The 21,556-nt window shown below is 40.4% G+C and overlaps 1 protein-coding gene across 1 annotated transcript in view; it reads right to left on the bottom strand.

Annotated features, from left to right (window-relative positions):
• Positions 1 to 21,556, bottom strand: part of LOC119488849 (contactin-associated protein-like 4) — a 106,637-nt gene that overhangs the window by 12,304 nt on the left and 72,777 nt on the right. The window contains exons 14-19 of the mRNA XM_037770805.1: positions 20,520 to 20,682; positions 17,115 to 17,242; positions 16,236 to 16,406; positions 10,689 to 10,907; positions 4,296 to 4,535; positions 1,268 to 1,492 (exon numbers count right to left, since the gene is read on the bottom strand). Coding sequence (XP_037626733.1) covers positions 1,268 to 1,492; positions 4,296 to 4,535; positions 10,689 to 10,907; positions 16,236 to 16,406; positions 17,115 to 17,242; positions 20,520 to 20,682 — 1,146 coding nt within the window. The remainder of the gene's footprint in view (positions 1 to 1,267; positions 1,493 to 4,295; positions 4,536 to 10,688; positions 10,908 to 16,235; positions 16,407 to 17,114; positions 17,243 to 20,519; positions 20,683 to 21,556) is intronic.

Genomic DNA, 21,556 nt, shown 5'->3' with positions numbered 1-21,556 from the left:
CCACGAGTCTCCCCTTTACAGACATGCCCACTTTATGATAATCACATGCAGTTTGGGGCAAGTCATAGTCAAGTCAGCACACTGACACACTGACAGCTGTTGTTGCCTGTTAATAATAATAAATACATACATACATTTGCATAAAGCAGCATATTTGCCCACTCCCATGTTGATAAGAATATTAAAAACTCCCTTTAAGGTATCATTTTGAACAGATAAAAAATGTGCAATCAATTAAACAATCATGCGACTAATTGTGATTAAATATTTTAATCGATTGACAGCCCTAATGAAAAGTAAATTTCCCCTAAAGGCTTAAAGGTCCAGTGTGTATGATCTGGCAGTATCTATCAGTGAGGTGAGGAGATTGCAACCAAATGAAGCCTCTCCCGTGTGCCAAGCGTTTTGGAAAGCTACGGTGGCAGGCGCAAAAATGCGAATGGTCCTCTCTAGAGCCAGCTGTTGTGCGACGGGAGCGAGTAACGTTATCGACTCCGGCCCAAACAGGAAAAGTTTACAGAGTTTGTCTGTGGTTTGTCCGTTCTGGGCTTCTCTAGAAACATCGCGGTGCAACATGGCGGACTCTGTGAAGAGGACCCGCTCCATATGTAGATGTGAAGGACCCATTCTAAGGTAACGAAAACACAATGATTCTTATTTTCAGGTGATTAAACATGAATGAAAACATAGTTATTAATATTATATTCCATTTCTGCTAATAGATCCCCCTAATTGTTACACACTGGTCCTTTAAAGGATGCCACAAAATACAGTATGTTCATCAAAGGTTTCAGTTTGCTACTTTTTGCCGTTTTGTCAATGGATTGTGTTCAAAATTACAAAATAAATCTCTAACACCTCAACTTCACGCTAGTGAAAAATAACAGCTATATTTACAAGTTGCAGTCACTGGATGATGGCAAATCCTATTATGCTATGCAGGAATGCTGGCATTGCTCCCTGCCAACTGGAGCTCTGTAAAGCCCTACAGTGAAGCGAGTGATGAAAATTTGAACACAATAAATAATCACAATGGCAAGAACAAGGGAAGGAGGACCCCCTGCTGCCAGCAGAATTATCATTTAATAGTAACTGCACCAAATGTTTTTCTTTGAACCTGACACTGTGCATAGCAATTAGACTGGCTGTGTGGAGAAGGAGGCAGCAGAGGATGACAGACTGGATGCAGAGGGAGAAAGAAACGGAGAGGAGAGGAGAGGAAAGGAGAGGAGAGGAAAGGAGAGGAGAGGAGAGGGGGTGTCCTCACCATGACTGTTGATGAGCAGGGCCAGGTACTCCCTATAGAAAGAGTTGACGTAGAGCAGCAGAGCCGGACTCTGACTGGTCCTGAAGCTCAGCGAGATGTTTTCTCCTCTTAGCGTCACATCAGCATAAATGGAGGAAGGCAAGGTGCTGCTGTTCCTGCTCAGTTCATAGGGCTCCTTGAGGTTGTAGGTGATGGATGTTGATGACTTAAAGCTGGCTGAAACCTCTGAAAATTAGAAAGTTGACAAGTGAACTTCCAATGTATGGCTTTCACTCTGACATGTCCTTAGGCCTGAGTAAAAATATGTTTCTTGTTTGTTACATGTTAACTTGTTTAATAAAATGTATTTACAGTTGAAATAATAGCAGATAAAAGCCAAGTGTAGCCATGTTACGTTTAGATTTCATGTAAAAAATAAAATCTCTTCTGTCAGTTTTTGGCTTTAACTGTTAAATTAACTCTTAGAATTTAAGTTGTTTGTGATTTAAAGCTTTCACTTTAATATGAAGCATATACTGGCAACTGGTTAGCTTCACTTAGCATAAAGACTGGAAACAGGGAGAAAGAGCAAGCTTTGCTCTGTCCAAAGGTAACTAAATACCTACCAGCCAAGTGTTAATGTGTGGGACTATTTCTTGGCTGGCTGCTGCAACTTCCTTGCCTGATATAACAGATATCAGACATAATTGTCAACTCAGTTTCCATCTTCAGTCTGGCATTGTTTTTATGCTTTGGTTTTCATACAGATTTAAAAAAAAAAAAAAAAAAAAAATTAGGGGTGAGGGAAAAAAATCGATACAGCATAGTATCGCGATATTTTGTGTGGCAATATTGTATCAATACATGGACGTCAAGTATCGATCTTTGATGATATAAACTATTAACCTCTTAAAAATCATCAATCCGACGGCCGCTATTCTGTCTTTCAGAGGTTGTATCGGGCTCAGTCTTAAAGTTAGAGTGGAGATACTGGTGTCGTATGAAACTAAACAATCTTAGGGAATTGGTATTGATTGGTATCAACAATGTCATACCTGTCGCGAAGGAGCTAAATAACGCTCCTAACTTTGCTAAATTTTGGAGAGGAAAAACTGTTATGGCCATTTTCAAAGGGGTCCCTTGACCTCTGACCTCAAGATGTGTGAATGAAAATGGGTTCTATGGGTACCCACGACTCTCCCTTTACAGACATGTCCACTTTATGATAATCACATGCAGTTTGGGGCAAGTCATAGTCAAGTCAGCACACTGACACACTGACAGCTGTTGTTGCCTGTTGCAAAATGTTTAAAATCGCAATAAGATGGTATCGTGACTTAAGTATCGTGATATTGTATCATTGGGCCCTCTGGTGATTTCCGTCCTTATTAATAATTGAGCTTTAAAGGTGCTGCAGATTTTGTTAGTATAGGACAGAGCCAGAAGAGCACAGGTTCCCCTCCGTTTCCAGTCTTTGTGCTAAGCTAAGCTAACCAGCTGCTGGCTGCAGAACGGACAAACATGAGAGTGAAATCCATTTTATATTATGTTGACTTTCGACACTGTCCAACAAGCCCTTGACGCATCACATGGCGGACACAATGACATGGTGGGCTAGAAGAGTCCTTTAAAATAATCCTGATGCTTGACCTTCAGGAAAGAGCGTGCTCATTATGACCCACTCTAAATGAGTGTAGAGAGGCCGAGCTGTCGGGGTCAGTCTAATGTCTGTAGACTGAAGGATCCCCTTCAGAAAGCCGCCTGATCTTTGCTCTCTCCTCCTCATTAAAGCACCAGGGACAGGTCATAATAATTGTGTTCTGTAAAGCTTTAACATAAACCCGTCTGTTGGCTCACAAATTAATCAAAACTAGCTGCAGTCAACTTGTTGTAGTTTTTTATTTGTCTGAAAGAGTTGAGATTAAAGGTTAAAGGTTAATTGACTGTTTGCTAAACCCCTCCCCCGAACAGTGAATGTCCAGTCATAGCCAATCCAACCACAGTTTTCTACATGGATCACCACCAACTGGTTAGGATGCTGCTGACGTTTTGCGTGTGACACACAGCTTTTAGTCTTTTAGCACAACATCAAGTGTATATTTAAGACACTTTTAGAGGATTCTTGTTTTAAAATTCAGCTGTAAACACTAAAAAGTCAGCCAGAGACAGCGTTTTCAACAAACTGGGGCTTAAGTTTTGCTTATTAAGCTAGATAAATACTGCTGATCAAATTTGCAAGCGAGGGTTGTCATTTCAGCAGGTAAAACCAACAGTTGCTGGCTGTAAATGAGAGGCTGCTTTTGTCTTCCTCTGTCTGAAATCAAGGACCCACTGTTATCAAAATTGACTGGCAAATGTGCCGCTGTGCGAGAATAAAAAGCTTGACAGGTATAGCAACAGTAACTAAGGGGGGTGGGGCTTAGCGAGATTCTCATTAGTTACAGAAACAACAAGGGATGGTAAGCCAGATAAAACCATATTGTTAATACTCTATGTCATTCTTTATCCCATGAAATTTGTCTGGAGCATAAAACTCAGTCTGCCGTCCTTAGACACAAACCTATAATGAACTTCATGCTAAATTAGTCTATCATCTCTTATGCACAAGGAAATTAACTTGTCAAGGCAATTGTTGGGACAAAAAACTAAATATGAGAATTTGTAAGTTTGAGGAGAGACTGTTTTAGTATTTTTAAGATGATATCAGACCATGTTTAACTAAGGTTTTTTTTCATCCAGTGTGCCAACCTGTCTGTCAAATATAATTGTATCTGTCTGGAGAGTGTTAAATCTTAAAATGTCTAGAGAAATTAAAACTTCACAGGTCTGAAATCATGTTATCTGTGCATATGATGAAAGTTCATATTACTTATTAGTTGCTTGAAAGAGAAATAAATTGGAAAAATAGAAACAGGAGCAACACTGTCCTTTATTGACATTAAAATGTCATTGATTGATACTTTAAGGCACAGAATGTCAATGATATCAGGGCTTTGGATCTGTGTTTTTACTGGCAGGAAGTCATCAGAGTGTATTTGAATGTATGTACCTTTATGACAGAAGGCTCCAGTGTAGGCCGACTGGTCACAGTCGCAGGAGAAACCATTGGCTCTCTCCACACAGTGACCCTGGTTCTGGCAGAGCGAGCCGTAGGTGCTGCAGTGGCCCGGGCATCCGGGTCGGACCCCTGGGGTGATCTTCGCCCTCTCCTCTAGGTCCAGAGTGACGCCGTTCAGCTGCAGGGAGCGGATGCAGCCCAGAAAGCCTTTCTGTCTGGACGCAGTGCCTCCTGCCAACAAAAAAAAAGACTGTAAACATGATACACTAGTACCAGCACACTCAGTGTGAGTTGCCCCGTATTTGACCAACACCAGAGTTTAAAACCTGCACAGTCCTCATTTTTTCAAGAGCATCCCCATTATGAGCCTCTTGTTATCAACCCAAATCGACGATCACAATAATAAAAAATATTCTCCACCAAGTTCTTTATACAACATTCAACACAAATGGTATTCACTTATATGGACAGATGTACGCTTTTATGAGACTTTCATCACATGGCAGACTTAATAATAATTTGAAAAGGAAAAAATATGATTTGGTTTTATTAGTCAGTATTTCAGGCCTATTTAACTGATCTCATTGATCAGTTTAGCTATACTAATTGGAGAAGTGAAGGGCCAATTCATTTGAATGTTGCGTAACTTTTCATTGGGGGGAAATATAGCCCAAATTCTCACAAGCCGGCCCAAATTTCCTTACCTTGCATGGCAGCTGGATTCTCGCGATGTCACGAGATCACGCGAGAATCGCAGGATCTCTTATCACACGAAAATCATCTTGTCAGGCTTCAAGTAATGCGTTTGTGTCCGGCAAGCTAGACAACCGACTAATCAGTGTCCTGTGAGGAGCTACTGGCAGCTACAGGCGTGGCTTAGGTCTGTGAGACACAGAGAGGCGACAGTTCGTTCTAAACAACAATTGCAGCTCCTGAAGAGGTTAGCGTAGATGCTGCAATAGCATCAGTTACTGTATATCAGAAGTGGAGAGTATTTCTTCATTGAAAGAAGAGCAAAGAACGATTTTTCTCGATGGAAAAGATGTTTTTGCTCTTCTTTATGAAAGTGCCTGCTCTTTTCCAAACAGTTTCCAATGACGACTTCTCAGATGACTTCTGTGTAACAAACTATTTGGCGTGTCAGGTTAAAAATTTCTACCTGCCCAATGAAATAAAAAGTAGCTAGATTTGTCAGAAAACCGCCAAATCTGGCAACCATGGTCACATTCCTCCTGTATGATTTTAAATCTATAATTTTTTTTTTTCTCTGCAGAAAATTATGATTGACAGGAACATGCTGCCACTGCAGCACAACAAGGCCATGTCTGCTCTGCAGGGCTCTGAGACCCTGACACTGCCTGTTTCACTGTGCTGGCTGTAGATTGGCTAACTGCGTGGCTGATGATGAGCCATCTGGTGTCTGATATCATCTTTTCCACTAACAGGCGAGACGAGGAAACTCTTCCTCCTTTCACCTGACGATACGCATTCTAATATAGCAGCCTCACACTGTTCACTGAGTTTAGACTTGGCAAAATTACATTCTTCCCTGGGTTCAAAGCTGGCGACGTCTTATTTTATATCCACGCATGACAGTTGTTATTGTTCTTGCCGACTGGAATTGGCAGAGTATTACTCTCGCAGCTCGAGTCTCTGTGAGGCTCTAGTCTCCTTCTGCAGCAACAGTTATGAAACACAGACAGCACATGAAGAGCACACAGAGTGGGAAATCTCATTACAGTTAGCATTCTCCTCGGCTCAAGGAAAAATCTGATTACACTGAATGAAAAACATGCACAGCAAACTTCTATTAAATGATGATTTAACCAGCAGAAGCTAAAATATGGAGTGTATAGAAAATACTGCTTGTGACTGCAAAAGATGATAACATTTTTAGTGCACTTTGGCTAAAAGGCCGATGGTAGACTCGTTAGGGAGAAACTCTGACAGAGGGAGAGAAACAAAGGACAGAAACTACTTAATAGTAGCCCTGCAGGAGTCAAAAGACCCTGTATATGACAGTGAGGATGTCAACCACTCAGCAGCTTTACAGGCTCACCTCATGGTGTTAAAACACCAAGAGAGTCTGATGTTGCATAAAAAGCAAGAGGGCTATAGTGTTTCATTGACATACTGTCAGCGATGGAAAGAGTACTAGAATATTTCAGTCAAGTAAAATTAAAATGACATGTAAACATGTGATTATGTAAAACGTAGGTTACAGCGTTACATCTTTAAAAGAGGGGGTTGCATAATGACGGTAATGTTATACGTATGGTAAAACTATTACATTAAAGAACACCTTTAAGGCACAGTCACACATGCGCGAATTCAGGCCATATTTGTGCTGAAAGTTCACCAAAGTTGAACTCGAATGCGAAGATGCAAATTTGTTTCGCCACCGGAAGCAAATGTTTTTTCGCTCCTTCGCTCGCATAGAATGGAAGTGAACGGGAGGGGAATGTTAATTTCGCGCATGTGTGACCGTGCTCTTAGGCTACAAAAGTGCAATAAAATGTCAACGTATACACTAGCGGAACAACATCACGCCGTTCCCGATGAATGATTTATGAACCGCACCACAGAGCCCTTATGTCCAAACCAACAATCCATTTCTTTTCTATACATGGACATTTGCAGCCTGAGCGCACAACTGATTATCAATAATACATATATAACCACCTTCCTTAGTGTAGCCTTACTAGAATTAACCAGAAAAGTGGATAAAACTCAAGACAATTAAACAAAAAGCTGTCCATCCAAGCCGGAGAACACCCACGCTAAAACAAGGAGAACATGCAAACTCCACACAGAAGGGCCCCAATCCAGGTTTGAACCTGTGACCCTCTCACTGTGAGGCGACAGTGCTAACCGCTGCACCACTGTTCCACCCCAACTAGACAACAATGACCAGCAATAAATATAAAAGATGCTATGGACACTGTGGCAGTGCAACAAACATTATAAAGCTACAGAAATGAAACAGCCTGACACTTATTGTAGAAGTAAAGGCAGAATAAGGCCTCACCAAAACATGTATATTCAAGATGACAGTGGCAAAGATAAACTATGAGCATTTTAGCCAGACCCAGCATGCACCTGTTGGTTGTGCAACATTGTGGGTGTTTTTGATTTTTGGCATGCTCACCGGTTGGAGCATTAAACTAGTGACTAATTAAGGTAGATACAACCCTCTTTACCTATGCCGAGTCATCCTTCCAGGTTCGACTGCACCCCTCGCCAATTCTGACACTCCGCTAGTTAAAGACAGGGTGGACGATGTTATCCAGTATACACTATTTGTTATATTGGTTGAAAAAGTACCAATCAGATGCCTCCCTGCTCGTACTCTACCCTTGGCGTGTGACTTTTGTTTGCGATTTGAAATGTAGCAAAATAAAATGCTTAAAATAGAAAATACTGATTATTTTGACTGAAAATGACTAAAATACACAATACAAGTACAGAAAAAATACTTTTTTACAGTAATGAGTGTAAATGTAATTTGTTACTTCCGTCCCTCCATATTGTATCCGGCCATATAATTTCTCATGTGACACAAAGAACTAAGCAGGAGGACATAAACACAGATATCTGTTCACATCAGCCAACACAGAAACTATAACAATACAATCAATTATTGATACAAGCATTATTTTGCTCATACAAGGATGTGTGTTGCAGTGTGTACACAAAATTAATTCTTTCCTACAGCAATAAATGAAGTTGAACCAGAATAACTTTGTGTCATATAAATTCACCCACGGCAATATTACGGCTCATTAATTCAAACTATGGAATACCCTGTCTTGTTAAGTTACACAAGGAAATTTTAAATATTACAAATGAGACACACTATTCATAGTAATATAGATGTCTTTGCATTGATGTGAATTATGATTTCACTGAGGGGAGGCTGCTAACATTATGGATTAACAATAACAATTTCTAGAGCACATGGCCCTTAACTTTCCAGAACAAGAGAGGAGAGACGCCCAAATGCATATTGCTTTGCTGTGAATCAAGTATTTGTCAAACATAAACACCCTCTCCCACAGCGGTCTATTTCATAATCCCATCACATTTCCAATCAAACATATGATTACCTCTGCATCGCTGGTAAACATCAACCAAGACAGTGCTACCCGTATAAGGAAAACGACGTGGTCACTTCTTTCTGGCTGTTCAGGAAGGATTATTAGCTTAACACAGCCAGCCAATCAATGCCCACCGCCATCTCTCTGCATCTCTCCACGTCATTATTTGTTGGCTGATTTTCTCTTCAGAATGCGTGTTTACGAATGAATGAATGTCCATAATATTTGCAGAAAGATAAAGCCTCATCATACAAGGTCGATTTTCATCCCCTCAAACACAGTTCAACAGATTAGAGCAAGGTTAAATAGAATTATGAGTGTCTGTGGAAAAGATGAAGTGAAGATAAGAGAGTTTAAACTAATGAAGTTAAGAGGCTTGCAGCATGGAAACGGCCTCTGTGCTTTACTGTATTCTGTCAGTACAACTGTATTTTATTAAAATATATCTTAAATATAGGCTACATAGCTACGGACGATCAGACTAGGCAAGCAAAGTGCATTATTATCATACTGTCGGAGATGTGTCTGTGTTTTTGTTCCGCTGCTTTGCACGGAGCTGACACCCGCTCGCCCGCTAGCTCTCTCTCTCTCCTCCCCAGTTCTCTAAAGCTTTGTACCCCGCTGTTGCCTGGCACAGGACATCCCCGGGGACCACTGGTACAACCTTATATTTCGATGTTAATAAAATGTACCCAAATCACAAATATGTAGGATATTACTACTGACATTCATGTAATATTACATCACAACATCTGCTGTATTAGCCATGTGTTTACTACGTGTGTATTTGCATATAGAGCGGGGAAGCGAGATTGGATCACAAGTAACCACTCAAGACGCATGTGGAGACACATTCTAATGCCAGGTGTGAACAGATGTACTTAAAGCTGTCCACTTGTGTCCGGATCACTCAGGACGCATGTTAATACCAAGTCTGAACAGGGCCCTAGTATCAAATATTCAGATTGAATTCATGGTTACTTTACGGTGTACTCCGGCTAAAAGTTGTCACAGTTCAAGTTTAAAAAATGTTTATATTTAGTGACATTCAATGTTTTTCTTATGTTTAACAAATCCCATGAAAAAAAACATAGCTAACTTTGATCTTGAACTTGATCCAACGAACAAGCATTGCCTGTATAGCTAATACCTGATATGGCTTAGTCTTTTGTGCTCCATTGTCCTTTACTTTACTACAATGAAGACGGCCACTGTAGTTAATTGAGAGTCAATCCCACATACACTGTCCTGCTGCCACAAATAGTCACAAGAGCACTAAATGTGTATTGGTCTTCTAGTGAATATAGTCTTTTACATTTGTGACATCTTTTTAAAGATTGACATCATCATCATTAGGACAAATGGAATTTGGGTTGAGTGTCACAAACAGGGTAGAGAAGTTGGAAAGTATTCAGAGGTACCAAATGTGTCATCAGCTAAAATTGCACATTTTTTAGCTGCTTGTCAAAATGAGAGCTAAACATTGTCTGGAGGATCCAAAATTGCATGGAAAAGGACTCTTCAAGCATAGTTTTCCATTCTCTTTTTAATGAATGCAATGCATCTGTTTTCATGCAATTTTCCAATCAGCGGGTTTATTGGGCCCCATACAGATGCAGGTGCACTTTTACAGGCTACACTTATTCATCAAAGGTAATTATTGTTCAGTGTTTAGAAAGCAAGCACTCAGTATCTCCATTTTCCAGTACAGCCCCAACATTTTTTTTTTCTCAATGCAGCCATATTGGCAGCATTTGTTAACACAACTCACCACTTTCTAAGCACCACAGGCCAGTTGGGTTATAAAGGACTCTGAGGAGGAGGTTTACTGTTACTAGACACACGCAGCTGCCTGGTTTCCTGAACTCCAACAGCTGCCCATGTGGGACTTCTGCGGTGCAGAGTACAACTTTGATCCCATAATGCTGTCTAATATGAAGTGAATAGCAAAGTGGGCGGAATTTACTTTGTAAAATAAAGTCGACCGAAGTTTAATTTCTCGGAATAGCTGCCTACTTCAGGATGAGTTGTCACAGTCTCAGATAAGAAAGAATATGGTAGCAATTATCACCAGCACTCAGCTGCTAATGAGATTAAAATTCAAACACCATAACTCTCTCCACCTCATAATCTTAATCCTTACTATAACCTTAAACTAACCCTGACTCCTTTTAACCCAAACCCCAAATCCTAACACTACTAAATTCTCTCACTTTGAATTTTCCTCATACGTCTAACACACGCACACACACACGCACACACACACACTCACACTACTGCCTCTCACCTATGAATAACTGGCTGTTGAGCTGCAGGTGAATGTGTCCGTCAGCAGGAGCCTCCTGCGTGGTGGCTGGGAACTCGTCAACACGTAGCGAAGCTTCCTTCACATTTCGCTCGGCTCGCACGCTGTGCCACCGGTTGTCGTTCAGTGGGATGTTCGTCTCCATTCGCACCTCCAGTGGACCGTTTCCCACGTCGAAGGAGAAGATGACCTCAGAGGCAGCTGGAGAGGAGGGTAACGGCCAGAACAGTTAGAGCAGATAAAAACACGTAAAAGAGTGAGATGGTTCGTACATACATACTGTAAGAAGCATTCGGATGCCTGGGTGACTGTCACACCAGCAGAGTGAGTTTGACTTGTTCCTGCCGAATTCTAACGGGCTGATTAACAAACCCTCCCTGACACTTTGAGATAATTGTGTCCTCTGATGAGTGAGACCTTGCAAATCCCTAATTTTGCACTTTGCACAGAGTGAAACACACTTTAAGCAATCCATTAAGGAACTGTTGATACTCTTAAAGCTGTAGCATGCTAAGTAAGTTCTATTTACTTTAACATTATTTATGATTGATGAAAATGAAGAGAACCTGATCAGATCCTGCAGTTGCCTCATTTTCTGATGTTCTAAGTGAAATGTGTGAAATCCATCCAACCAATGATGAACAGTCTACAGCAGAAGTATGAAGAAAAAAAATAATTGTCCTGTCAATTATTACTAGACAGTTAACTTTGTGATGACTGTGAGGCATTACATTGAATCCTTGTTTAAAAAAATATCCTATCAAACATAACAAAAGGAGCATTAAGATATTTTTTTTACGTACAAAAAAAAATCTCATTTTGTTTTCTGACCATATTTTTAGTTGCTGTAAAAACACGACAGACGTAGACACAATTGTGGGTCTTTTTCTGTCACATTGTTAATAAATTAGACTATATAGTAGTTTTAGATGTACATCTTTCAAATATCTTGGTTTTATGGTAAACTCTAAAGATCCACTGATTTTTTTATAATCTACAGACTGCCCCAAACTATCCCATCCCATATCCCATTTTATATCAAAATATGACAAAATTATTTTTTTAAGGTGTTTTTAACATTCATGTCTGATGCCATTCTCAGACTTTTGTCGGTGATTTTATGGATACTCTGGAAACTTTTAACCTCACTTAGACAATACAGGAGCCCCTTGATCTGGTTCTGTAAAGCAGTCTCAGTCCTGACAACTTTGAGACTAAGGATATCTATGTGCCTGATCACAAAGCAGTTTTATTCAGTGTGGTTTTATCCCAACTACCTTTTATTCACAGCTCACCTGTCCGCCACCGGGTTTTTAACTCTATGGGCCCTATCTTACAGAGCCCCGGGCAAAGCGGCGCACAGTGCAGCGCAACTGTCATTGCTAGTTTCAGACCGACGCAGTTGTCATTTTCAAGCCCAGCACCCATGTTGTGTAAGCAGTAAATGTACTTGCGCCCATATGTGCGCCCGGGCTTAAAATGAGGTTATGGGCGGGCGCTTTGCTATCTTGCGCCCACATAGGCTAAAAGTGACCGTGCTTTTGCCATCAGGGCCTGTCGGCTTTGGAACAAGCTGCCTGAGGAGATAAGGCTCACAGAATCAGTAATCTCTTTGAAATCACTTCTTAAAACACATTTCTATAGACTTGCTTTTATGTGAGGTCGTCTTTTCATTGCTTTTATGTTTTTTCTTCTTTTGATTTGTATTCATTTTATTGACATTATTGTTTTTATCTATTGTGATGTTTTATCTTTCATCATCCTTTGTCTTCTCTCTACTGTGTTTTTTGTCTTTGTGTTTAAATTTTACCTCAGTTTTGTCTTTTGTCTCGTAATCCTGCTTTTGCTTTGCTTTGACTGTCAAGGCACTTTGTAAACTAAAGGTGCTTTATCAATACAAGTTATTATTATTAACAGGAAAGCATTTTCCTCAGTTTGTCTCCAGGCTGTGCCATCTTTCAGTGAACCCATTTGTCAGCTTTGTTCCTCCGTCATCATATGTTGGCAGAAGTGTGAAGTGACTTCCTCCCACCCGTCCATCTGCTGGCAGGATGGACAGACAGCTGGACACAGATCTGACATGATCCAGAGACCCGTCCAAGGCCGGAAAGAAAGGCTACAGCTACAGAGTCACATCTGTTAGTTTCTGTGTGTGAGTGTGCCAGCACTGCTGAAACCAAGTCTCTGTTGTCTACAGTTGTGTGGTTCAACCGTGTCTGAAGCTTTCACCTTCTTCAGTCCAGCTCGGCACCGTCTGCAAACAAGCAACTCTTAGTTCAGTTGCTCTTTACTTCAGATCTTTATTCTTTGCAACATTTGAAATCACATCTAATGATAATTTCCACATCTAGTGCTATTGTTTTAGGCTCACTGTGAATGAGAAGTATAATTTGTTTAATAATCCCATTTGGATCTAGTTGCATGGTTCATTTTTCTGGTGATGCCACTATCAGTCCGTCAGTCCAGCGCTTTGGTCCAGACTGAAATAGCTCAACAAATATTGGACATATTATTAATAATAATGACTTTGGTGATGCCCTGACTTTTCCTCCAGCACCATCAGCAGGTTGACATTTGTGGTTTTGAGTATCAGGATGGATTGTACTTTGATAACTTTGGTCATCCCCTTAACTTTTTATTTAGCGCCATCATCAGGTCAAAATTGTATTTTGTCTAATACTTTGATTTATAACTATAACTGCTAAACTAATGACGACATTCTCATCAGCCTCAGCAGTGCTTTGTGTTTAGTGCTAATTAGCAAATGTTAGCTGCAGTCACATTAAACTGATGGTGAACATGATAAACATTATACCAGTACAACCTCAAAGAGCCGATAACGCAGCTGTAAACCTTTACCTGTAATTTCACCTCTACTTTGGTAAACCTGCAGTAATAGTAAATTTGACTGTTCTCCACTTGTTCAGTAGTGGAAGAAGTACTCAGATATTTTACTTAAGTAAAAGTAGCAATTCCAAAAGTACTCAGTTACAAGTAAAAAGTCATGCATTCAAAATTTGACTTGAGTAAAAGTACAAAAAAATTAGCATTAAAGTACCAAAATTAAATGACTAATTATGCAGAATGGTCCATTTCAAAATAACTTATATCATATAATCATTATTGATGCATTAATGTGTGTATCACTTTAATGTTGCAGCTAGTAAAGGTGGAACTCATTTGAATTGCTGAATACATTGACAGCAGGTCTTTATTGTCTTAGTTTGAATCTGCAAAGTTACTAGAAACTAAAGTTATCAAACAAATGTAGTGGAGTAAAGAATACTGTTATTTGCCTCTGAAATGTAGTGGTAGAAGTAGACAGTAGCATAAAATGGAAATACCAAAGTACAAGTACCTAAAAATTGTGTTAGCTACTTTCCAACCCTGACTTTGTTGATAGATCAGATGTGCGATCAGATCACACTGAAAGACAACATTCAACTTTTTTAGCAGCAAGCAATTTAAAGACATGAGAATGTACCTAATATCATCTAGTGGACACAAATCTAATGCAATGCCCTTTCTGCTTAAAATACGCGTTGTAAGTATGTGTTATCTCAGTGGGACTGAAACTCCAAACCTAATGTAGGTCAGCACGCTGTGGTCATTAATCTTCACAGCTCTATTAGGTTAAAAAGTTAACCTATAATAAAGAGAGGTGAGGTGAGCTGAAGGCCACATGGAGTCTGTTCATCCATCATAACACTGCCAGCATGCCTACTCTCCACAGTTAGGGGTGAAGTTAGCGGAGAGGTGACATCTGTGCATGAACACAACATCATCGTCCCTCGTGGATGATGTTGTCAGTGGAGGTAAAACTGTACTGCTGTGGGATTGTGGAACCATTTGATAGAATAACCCAGAGACATAACTTAATTTAGAGGCTGCTCTCTGGCCCAGTCATGTTACTGTAACAGCAGTAATAATGATACAGAGTCATTTCAACACCAGCTGTCTTAATAATAGCAGTAATAGTGCTGCAGCGAGATAAGAGACGCGCTTCACTGTAACAGTGTCGGGATTTCCCTAAGGAGGAGGGGTACCATTTGTACTGCATGTTTGTGTGTGTGGTAGAGAGAAAGCAAGAAAAAAATATATATTAAAGAGAGAATTAACTAGCATAGGCACCCCTTTCTGTGCAGCAGAATCATTTAAGAACAACCAATAACCAATTTCTGTTCTTTTTCTATAGTTAAAGCTAGGGTTGGTTAAGATTTTAGAAAGAGTTTTTGTTATATTAGTTGAAATTCTCATTACATCCTTACAGCAATCAATAAATCAAATGCTCTGACAAAAAAGAAAAGAAAATCCGTTATATGTGGCTGCAGGATTGTAATAAGACTGCCTGTTTACCGGTCTACCTGCGTGCACTCTCACTTTGAATTTTCCTCATACGTCTAACATTTTGAAGGCATTTGGAAACACACACACACACACACACACACACACACACACACACACACACTCACACTCACACTCACACTCACACTCACCACTCACACTCACCACTCACACTCCTGCCTCTCACCTATGAATAACTGGCTGTTGAGCTGCAGGTGAATGTGTCCGTCAGCAGGAGCCTCCTGCGTTAGTACTCTCAAACTGTGAGTACTAACAGGCGTGAACTGTCAGTGTTGCCGACCGGGTGTTTTTCTTGGTAGATTTAGCAACATTTGAAGCTAGTACCGCTAGCTACTTTCATTGGAAAAGAGTTGGAAACAATGGGCAGGGTTTTTTCGGCTGGATCATTTTTAAAAATCTAATGTACTCTTGATAGTTTCTCAAGATCTCTAGCCTTGCCCTGTGTTAAAATACAAATTTTTCTAGGTTAGGGGACCTTCAATATCATGGTTAAAAAGAAACAAACTTTGACTGTCAGTAGAAAACAGGAAGTGAACAGCGTTCTCCCGTGTTGATCCATTCATTCACCTCGACAGTTTCCTCCTTTGCTTCAGACGGACAACAGTGATCGACCTTCAGCTGCTAGAGGGCTTTGTCACTTAAACATTAAAGATACTCTCTAGTCACATAGAAGTAGTTTGAGTCTTGGTTTGGTTTATCCACAAAGAAAAGTTGAATTACCTCATTAAAAATGATTTAAATTGCACCTACTCCTTCTCCCTCATCGAAAAAATCCAGAATCTATGAATATGCTTTTTTCATTTCAAAAGTTTGACTGACACAAGTTGTTTCCTGCTTCACTGAAAGTCCATCTTCAATGTGCTCTGGTGGTTTCAAGTTTCCACATCACACTTGTGTAAGTTGCATATTGGCTTCCACACTATTTGTAATTTCACAAAATCGTGCTCTAACATACACGTCTTTAAAATCAGATTTAAGGTGAACATAGAGAAACTTTCCCCCTTCAGCAGATGAGAGTAAAAACAGCCCTCTAAGGTCAAACTCTGAAAGTGAAATAACAATAGGAAAAACTCATTTTTCTTGGTAGTCTTCCACTACCAAGTATTTAGAACAAAACCAGAAAACATTTATGAGTTAATGAAGCAGAACATTGTTTTCACTTACATCTGAGCTCGATCCGGATAAAGTCCTGGATGCCCAGATTTTCCAAGAAGACCCCGGAGGAGGACGTTGTTTTAAACAGGAAGGAGATGTCTGCATTCAGCTCTCCATGGAAGGTGGGAAAGTGAAGGTACGATGTCTCCTTGTCGAAAAACGCAGCGTTCCAGAAGTTCTCTGAAAGACAAAGTGCTTAAATGCTTCATATGCTTCATTATATTTCTGTTTTCTAATATAAAGGGACCTAATCTTTTTTTTTTTTTTTAAAAAGTGGATATATCACTCTGGAACACAGCTTATTAAAAGAAATCTCATTATGATGGCTGTATAATGAAAATCGTGTAGTAAACAAATGCACCAACTGTTCAGCTAATTATCTGAGAACAAAGGCATAACTCATCCGCTATCTCATTTATGTTGATTTATCTCACATGGCATTTATTTATTCATTCATTTACTCATTAAACTGAAAGCTAAAATTAGAGGCAATTAAAACAAGGTAAAATATATCACTTAGATTAGTTTATTATGTAGCTTTTCATTAGAAGTTGATATTTAAGAGCATGAAGGAGTCATATTTTAGCTGCTGGTTTTCTAATTAGTTTGTGTGATTGGTTGCAGTTTATTTTTCCATTATTTTTTCCATTAAGAAATGAAAGGGAGGGGGAAGATTGGATACAGGGAGTCCTTTAGTTCAGCTCACTGTAGAGTTGAATAAAACTTATTCTCTGAATAATATCCTGTCAATACACTGTTAAAAAACACACTCATTATGTGTAAAATCAAACTATCTAAAGAGGCAACACTACATGTGGAGAAAATACAAGTGTCAACATTGACACCAGCATCATGTGAAACAATAACCAGCAACTGAGATTTACTTACTGTCTCCATGACAACGGAGGGGTCCCACCCTGTAGGCCGCCTCTGACCCCAGCCGCTGGACGTCACCCACTACCAAAGATCTAATTGGGAGGGTCTCCTTATGGGTGAGCAGGCCTGAGTCATTAGCCCTGTAGAATAAGGAGGATGAGGAGGAGAACGATGAGGACAAGAAGGAGGAGGTCAAGGAGAAGAGAAAAACAAGAGGAAGAAGAAGGAGGAGAAGAAAAAGACAAGACGGAGGAGAAGAAAAAGACAAGACGAAGGAGAAGGAGGGGAAAGACAAGTGGAAGAAGGAGGAAGAGAGGATGGGGGAAGATGAGGAAAAGGAGGAGAAGAAGAAGCAGTAGAAGGAAGTACAGAACGGGAAGAGGAATGAGAACAAGAGAAGGTGGAGGGGAATGTGGAGGAGAAGAGGAAGAGGAAAAGGAAAATGGTGTGAATAGGAGTAGTAGGAGGAGGTGGAGAAGAAGGACAAAGAAATGAAGGAAGAGGAGGAGAAGCAGCACAGAAGAAGATGAAGATGAAGGAGTAGAATGAGGAGAGAGAGGAGCACAGGAATAAAAAGAGAAAAAAGAAAGGGAACATGAAATAGAAAAATAAGAGGAGGTGGATTAGAAGATGAAGAGGGGAATGGTGGAGGAGGAGGAAAAGGACAAGAGGAAAAAGAAGGAAGTGATGGAAAAGGAGAAAGACAAATGGAAGAGGAAGGAGGATGACAAGAGGGTGAAGAAGGAGGAGGAGGATGGCAGGAAGAAGAGAGGAGAAGATGAGGAGGAGGAGAAGGAGGAAGCACAGAAGAATAAGATAAAGGAAGGTGTAGCAGAGAGAGAAGACAAAAAAGAGGAGGAAAGGAAGGAAAGGGGAAAGAAAGGGAAACAGGAACAATAAAACGAAAGATAAGAGGAGGGGAAGAAGAAGAAGAAGAAGAAGAAGGTGACAGAGAAGAAGAAAGAGGAGGAAGAAGCACAGAAGAAGAAGATATAGGAAGGCATAGAACAAGGAGAAGAAAAAAAGAGAAGGAGCGGAGAAAAGAAAAAAGGAAGCAAGAAAAGAAAAGAGGAGAGGGATAAGAAGATGAATAAGAAGAGAAAAGTTGGAGAGAAGAAGAGGAGGAGGAGGAGGAGGAGGAGGAGGAGGAGGAGGTGAGGTCAACATTAGAAGGTTGAATGATAATGCAGTGTGAAATGGGAACCCATCTGAACTAAAAAAAACAATGTTAGAAAAAAGTGGGACACACTGTAACACGTCTTCATTTGTTCTCGGAGGTTTACAGGTAGACGTTCAAATGAAGACAAGCATTTCAGCTGACTGACGTTGTGGAAACGTTTTCAGAAATAATGTAGGCTGAGTGTTTCATCTGCACGTTCACCACCACCATTCACTCTCTCAGATCTGTGGTGTTTCAAATACCACCCGTCAGCTTTGTTGCTGTGTCAAAAAATAAATCTAGGACTGTATGCACACGCAGTGTTGGGGAATGTGATGAGATATTGATGGCAGAAGAAAGTCTATCAGAATAAAGTAGGAGTCGCTCAGATTTAGGCAGCGATAATAGAAAGAAGAAGGACCTTTGGCTACGCAGACAGAGGCAGGCTTGGTTACATTATGAGAAAATGGAAAATGGCAGAATTGGTCACAGGATTGGGGAAGGTGACCTAAATACAGAATTGCTTACAGCATGGATAAAAGGATTTGAATACAGGATTGGATAAAACATGGAGAGGGATGTTTAAAAATCTTAGGATTTGTCCTGGATGTCTCATGGCTCTTTTCTGTCCAGTATGGCAGGATGCGACGGTAAACACTGAATTAATCAGAGCAGTAGGACTAATTTAAGAGTCTCAGAAACAATAGATGTCTTTTAAAAGAACATCTTACAGTGATTTATATGTGTCCTTAAAATAATAATTTAAATTGGTCTTGTCATAGCTGGTCCAACCAAATCATTGTTTTTAAAGTTGAGTTATAATAATTAAAACATTTTTTATCATTTACTTTGATACGTCTACAACAGAAAAGCTATGTGGGGTTGCACTTAGATACGGTGGTGCTTTGAGCTAAATACATCAGCATGCTAACAGGCTCACATTCATAATGCTAACATGCTCAACAGTTATAATGTTTATCATGTTCACCCTCTTAATTTAGCAAATTAGCATGCTAACATTTTATAAGTAGCCCAAAGCACAGCAGAGGCTGATGGGAATATCAGTAGTTTTGCAGGTATTGGGTCATAAACCAAAATATTGGACAGATTGGAGTTTTGACCCAATGATGGCGCTAGAGGAAAAGTCAGGGTAAAACCAAAGTCAGTAGGATTCGTCCTCTGGGGACCATCAATGTCTCCACCAAATTTGAATGGCGATCCATTAAATAGTTATTTCAGTTTGGACCAAAGTGCTAGACTGACAGGACGACAAACTACTATCTCTAGAACCGTGTCACTAGCATGGCTGAAAATGTATTCTATCTATAATTTCTTCTATAAGACACCACCATAAATCACTGGTCAATGTATATTAAAGTGCAGGTAACAACAGAAATAACACTTCACTCTACGTAACCAGTTAAAGCTGCAGTAGGCAGAATATTTTTGGCAGCATTGGGCAAAAATTCCATAATAACCTTTCAGCATATTGTAATTCAAGTGTTCTGAGAGAAAACTAGACTTCTGCATCTCATCATGGCTCTGTTTTCAGGCTTTAAAAAATCTAGCCCGTGACAGAAGACTTTGGCCAATCACAGGTCATTTCAGAGAGAGAGCGTTCCTATTGGCTGTGCTAGAAATACAGATGCGCCAGGCTTTGAAGCCAATTTTCGTAGTGGCCAAACGGTGGCATTACAACTTCTGGGTCCGTCTCGTGATGCCATTGGGCCCAAAAAAACGTTTTCGCATAGACTTATGGGGAAAGAGACGTCTGTAAATCAGCGGATAATTTTTTTCTACTTCCCAGTACGAACACTTGAATAGCCCTTATTTAAATCATACAGCCCTAAAAGTTGTAAAATGCACTATTAGCCAAATCTGGAGTTAGTTCCCTAGAGATAATGAACTGCCGTTCTTGAGCAAGCCGAGACAGAGGGTTGGGAGGCGGGGTTAAAGGAAACGCTAGTGCGCTTGTTCTATGGGCCCAATGGATGTGGAAGCAGTGCAGAAGATCCGGGTAATTTTATACTCGGCAGTCGAGGGAGGGGCTTAGGACAGGAAGGGGAGAGGGGAGAGCTACAGGTTGAGGTACTCTAAAGACCCCTACATTTTGATAAAGACATACTGTGACTGAACAGAGTTCTACTGGATTCATTAATATTTCTGGATAAAATCATAAATCTTTCTTCACAATAGTTATGATGTAATGGATGTGACCTGAAGGACACAGGAACATACACAGTAATAAAGTACAGTACCACTGGTCGTAGTCAGCATCACAGTTGCAGTAGTGATTTGAATCCAGACAGTTGTCCTGCAGACCACAGGCACACTGCCGGCTGCTCGGCAGAGCCCCGCCCCAGTACGTCTGGATCTGACCTGGACCCGGACCTCCCACCCACCAGGTGAACGGAGCACCCTCTGAAACACACACAAATACACACTATTAACCACAAATCTTTTTTAGTCGCGACCAGCAGCTCGCTCAATCTGTTGGTTGGTTGATCAGTCCACACAAATTTCCCCACCCTACGGCGGCCACAGTTTTCACCCTAGGAGGCTGAAATTTTGCATGGAGGACGTGTTTCTGTGTGTGTTCACGCCAATTGGCTAAAAGGGGGCGTGGCAATGGGAGTAGCCTATTGCAAAAAGGCGGATTGACATTAACATGATCAAACTTTGTAGAAAGACATACACACTCACACTATTTTGCCACATCACGTTTCTATCTATGAGGCTGAAATTTGCCATGGAGGTAAAGTGTGAATGCATGAACACATGGATGCATGCGCGTACGTGGTCGCAGCTATTATGATTTCTCGCTTGTTTTGATTTAGGGAACAGTTATACTGCAAAACAAAGACGAATTTCGCATGACAATAAATCCTACAGTAGCTGACAGATGAGTGAATTTCCACTCATCTATGTTTTCATCACAACACATTTTGTAGATGTATCTGTTTAAGTCGGCACTTGCCTTGCATATCAAATGAGACATAGAAAGGTTTTCCTGTCTTTTTCCTTCCCCTTTTCTATTTGCCTTCTTCCATCTGCCTGTCTGACAACATCCATTTCTTTAGGATTTCAACACAATCCACCTTCTGTCCCTGCTCTTTACTGAACTCTTCCAGCCTTGAATGTGCATCACTGCTTTTTTCTCAGCTACAAAAGGAAAGAGAACGGGCGGCTACTTTGTGAACACATCTTTCCCTCACTAGTAGTCTGAAGCTTTCCAGTGTACACAATGGTGGTTCACAGGTTCAAACAAGATGGGCTTCTTTCTTCAATGCAGTTT

The sequence above is a fragment of the Sebastes umbrosus genome, chromosome 5, assembly GCF_015220745.1.
Source record: "Sebastes umbrosus isolate fSebUmb1 chromosome 5, fSebUmb1.pri, whole genome shotgun sequence".
Taxonomy (NCBI): Eukaryota; Metazoa; Chordata; class Actinopteri; order Perciformes; family Sebastidae; genus Sebastes; species Sebastes umbrosus.
The sequence above is the reverse complement of the archived record's forward strand: the minus strand, read 5'-3'. Positions and strand labels throughout refer to the sequence as shown.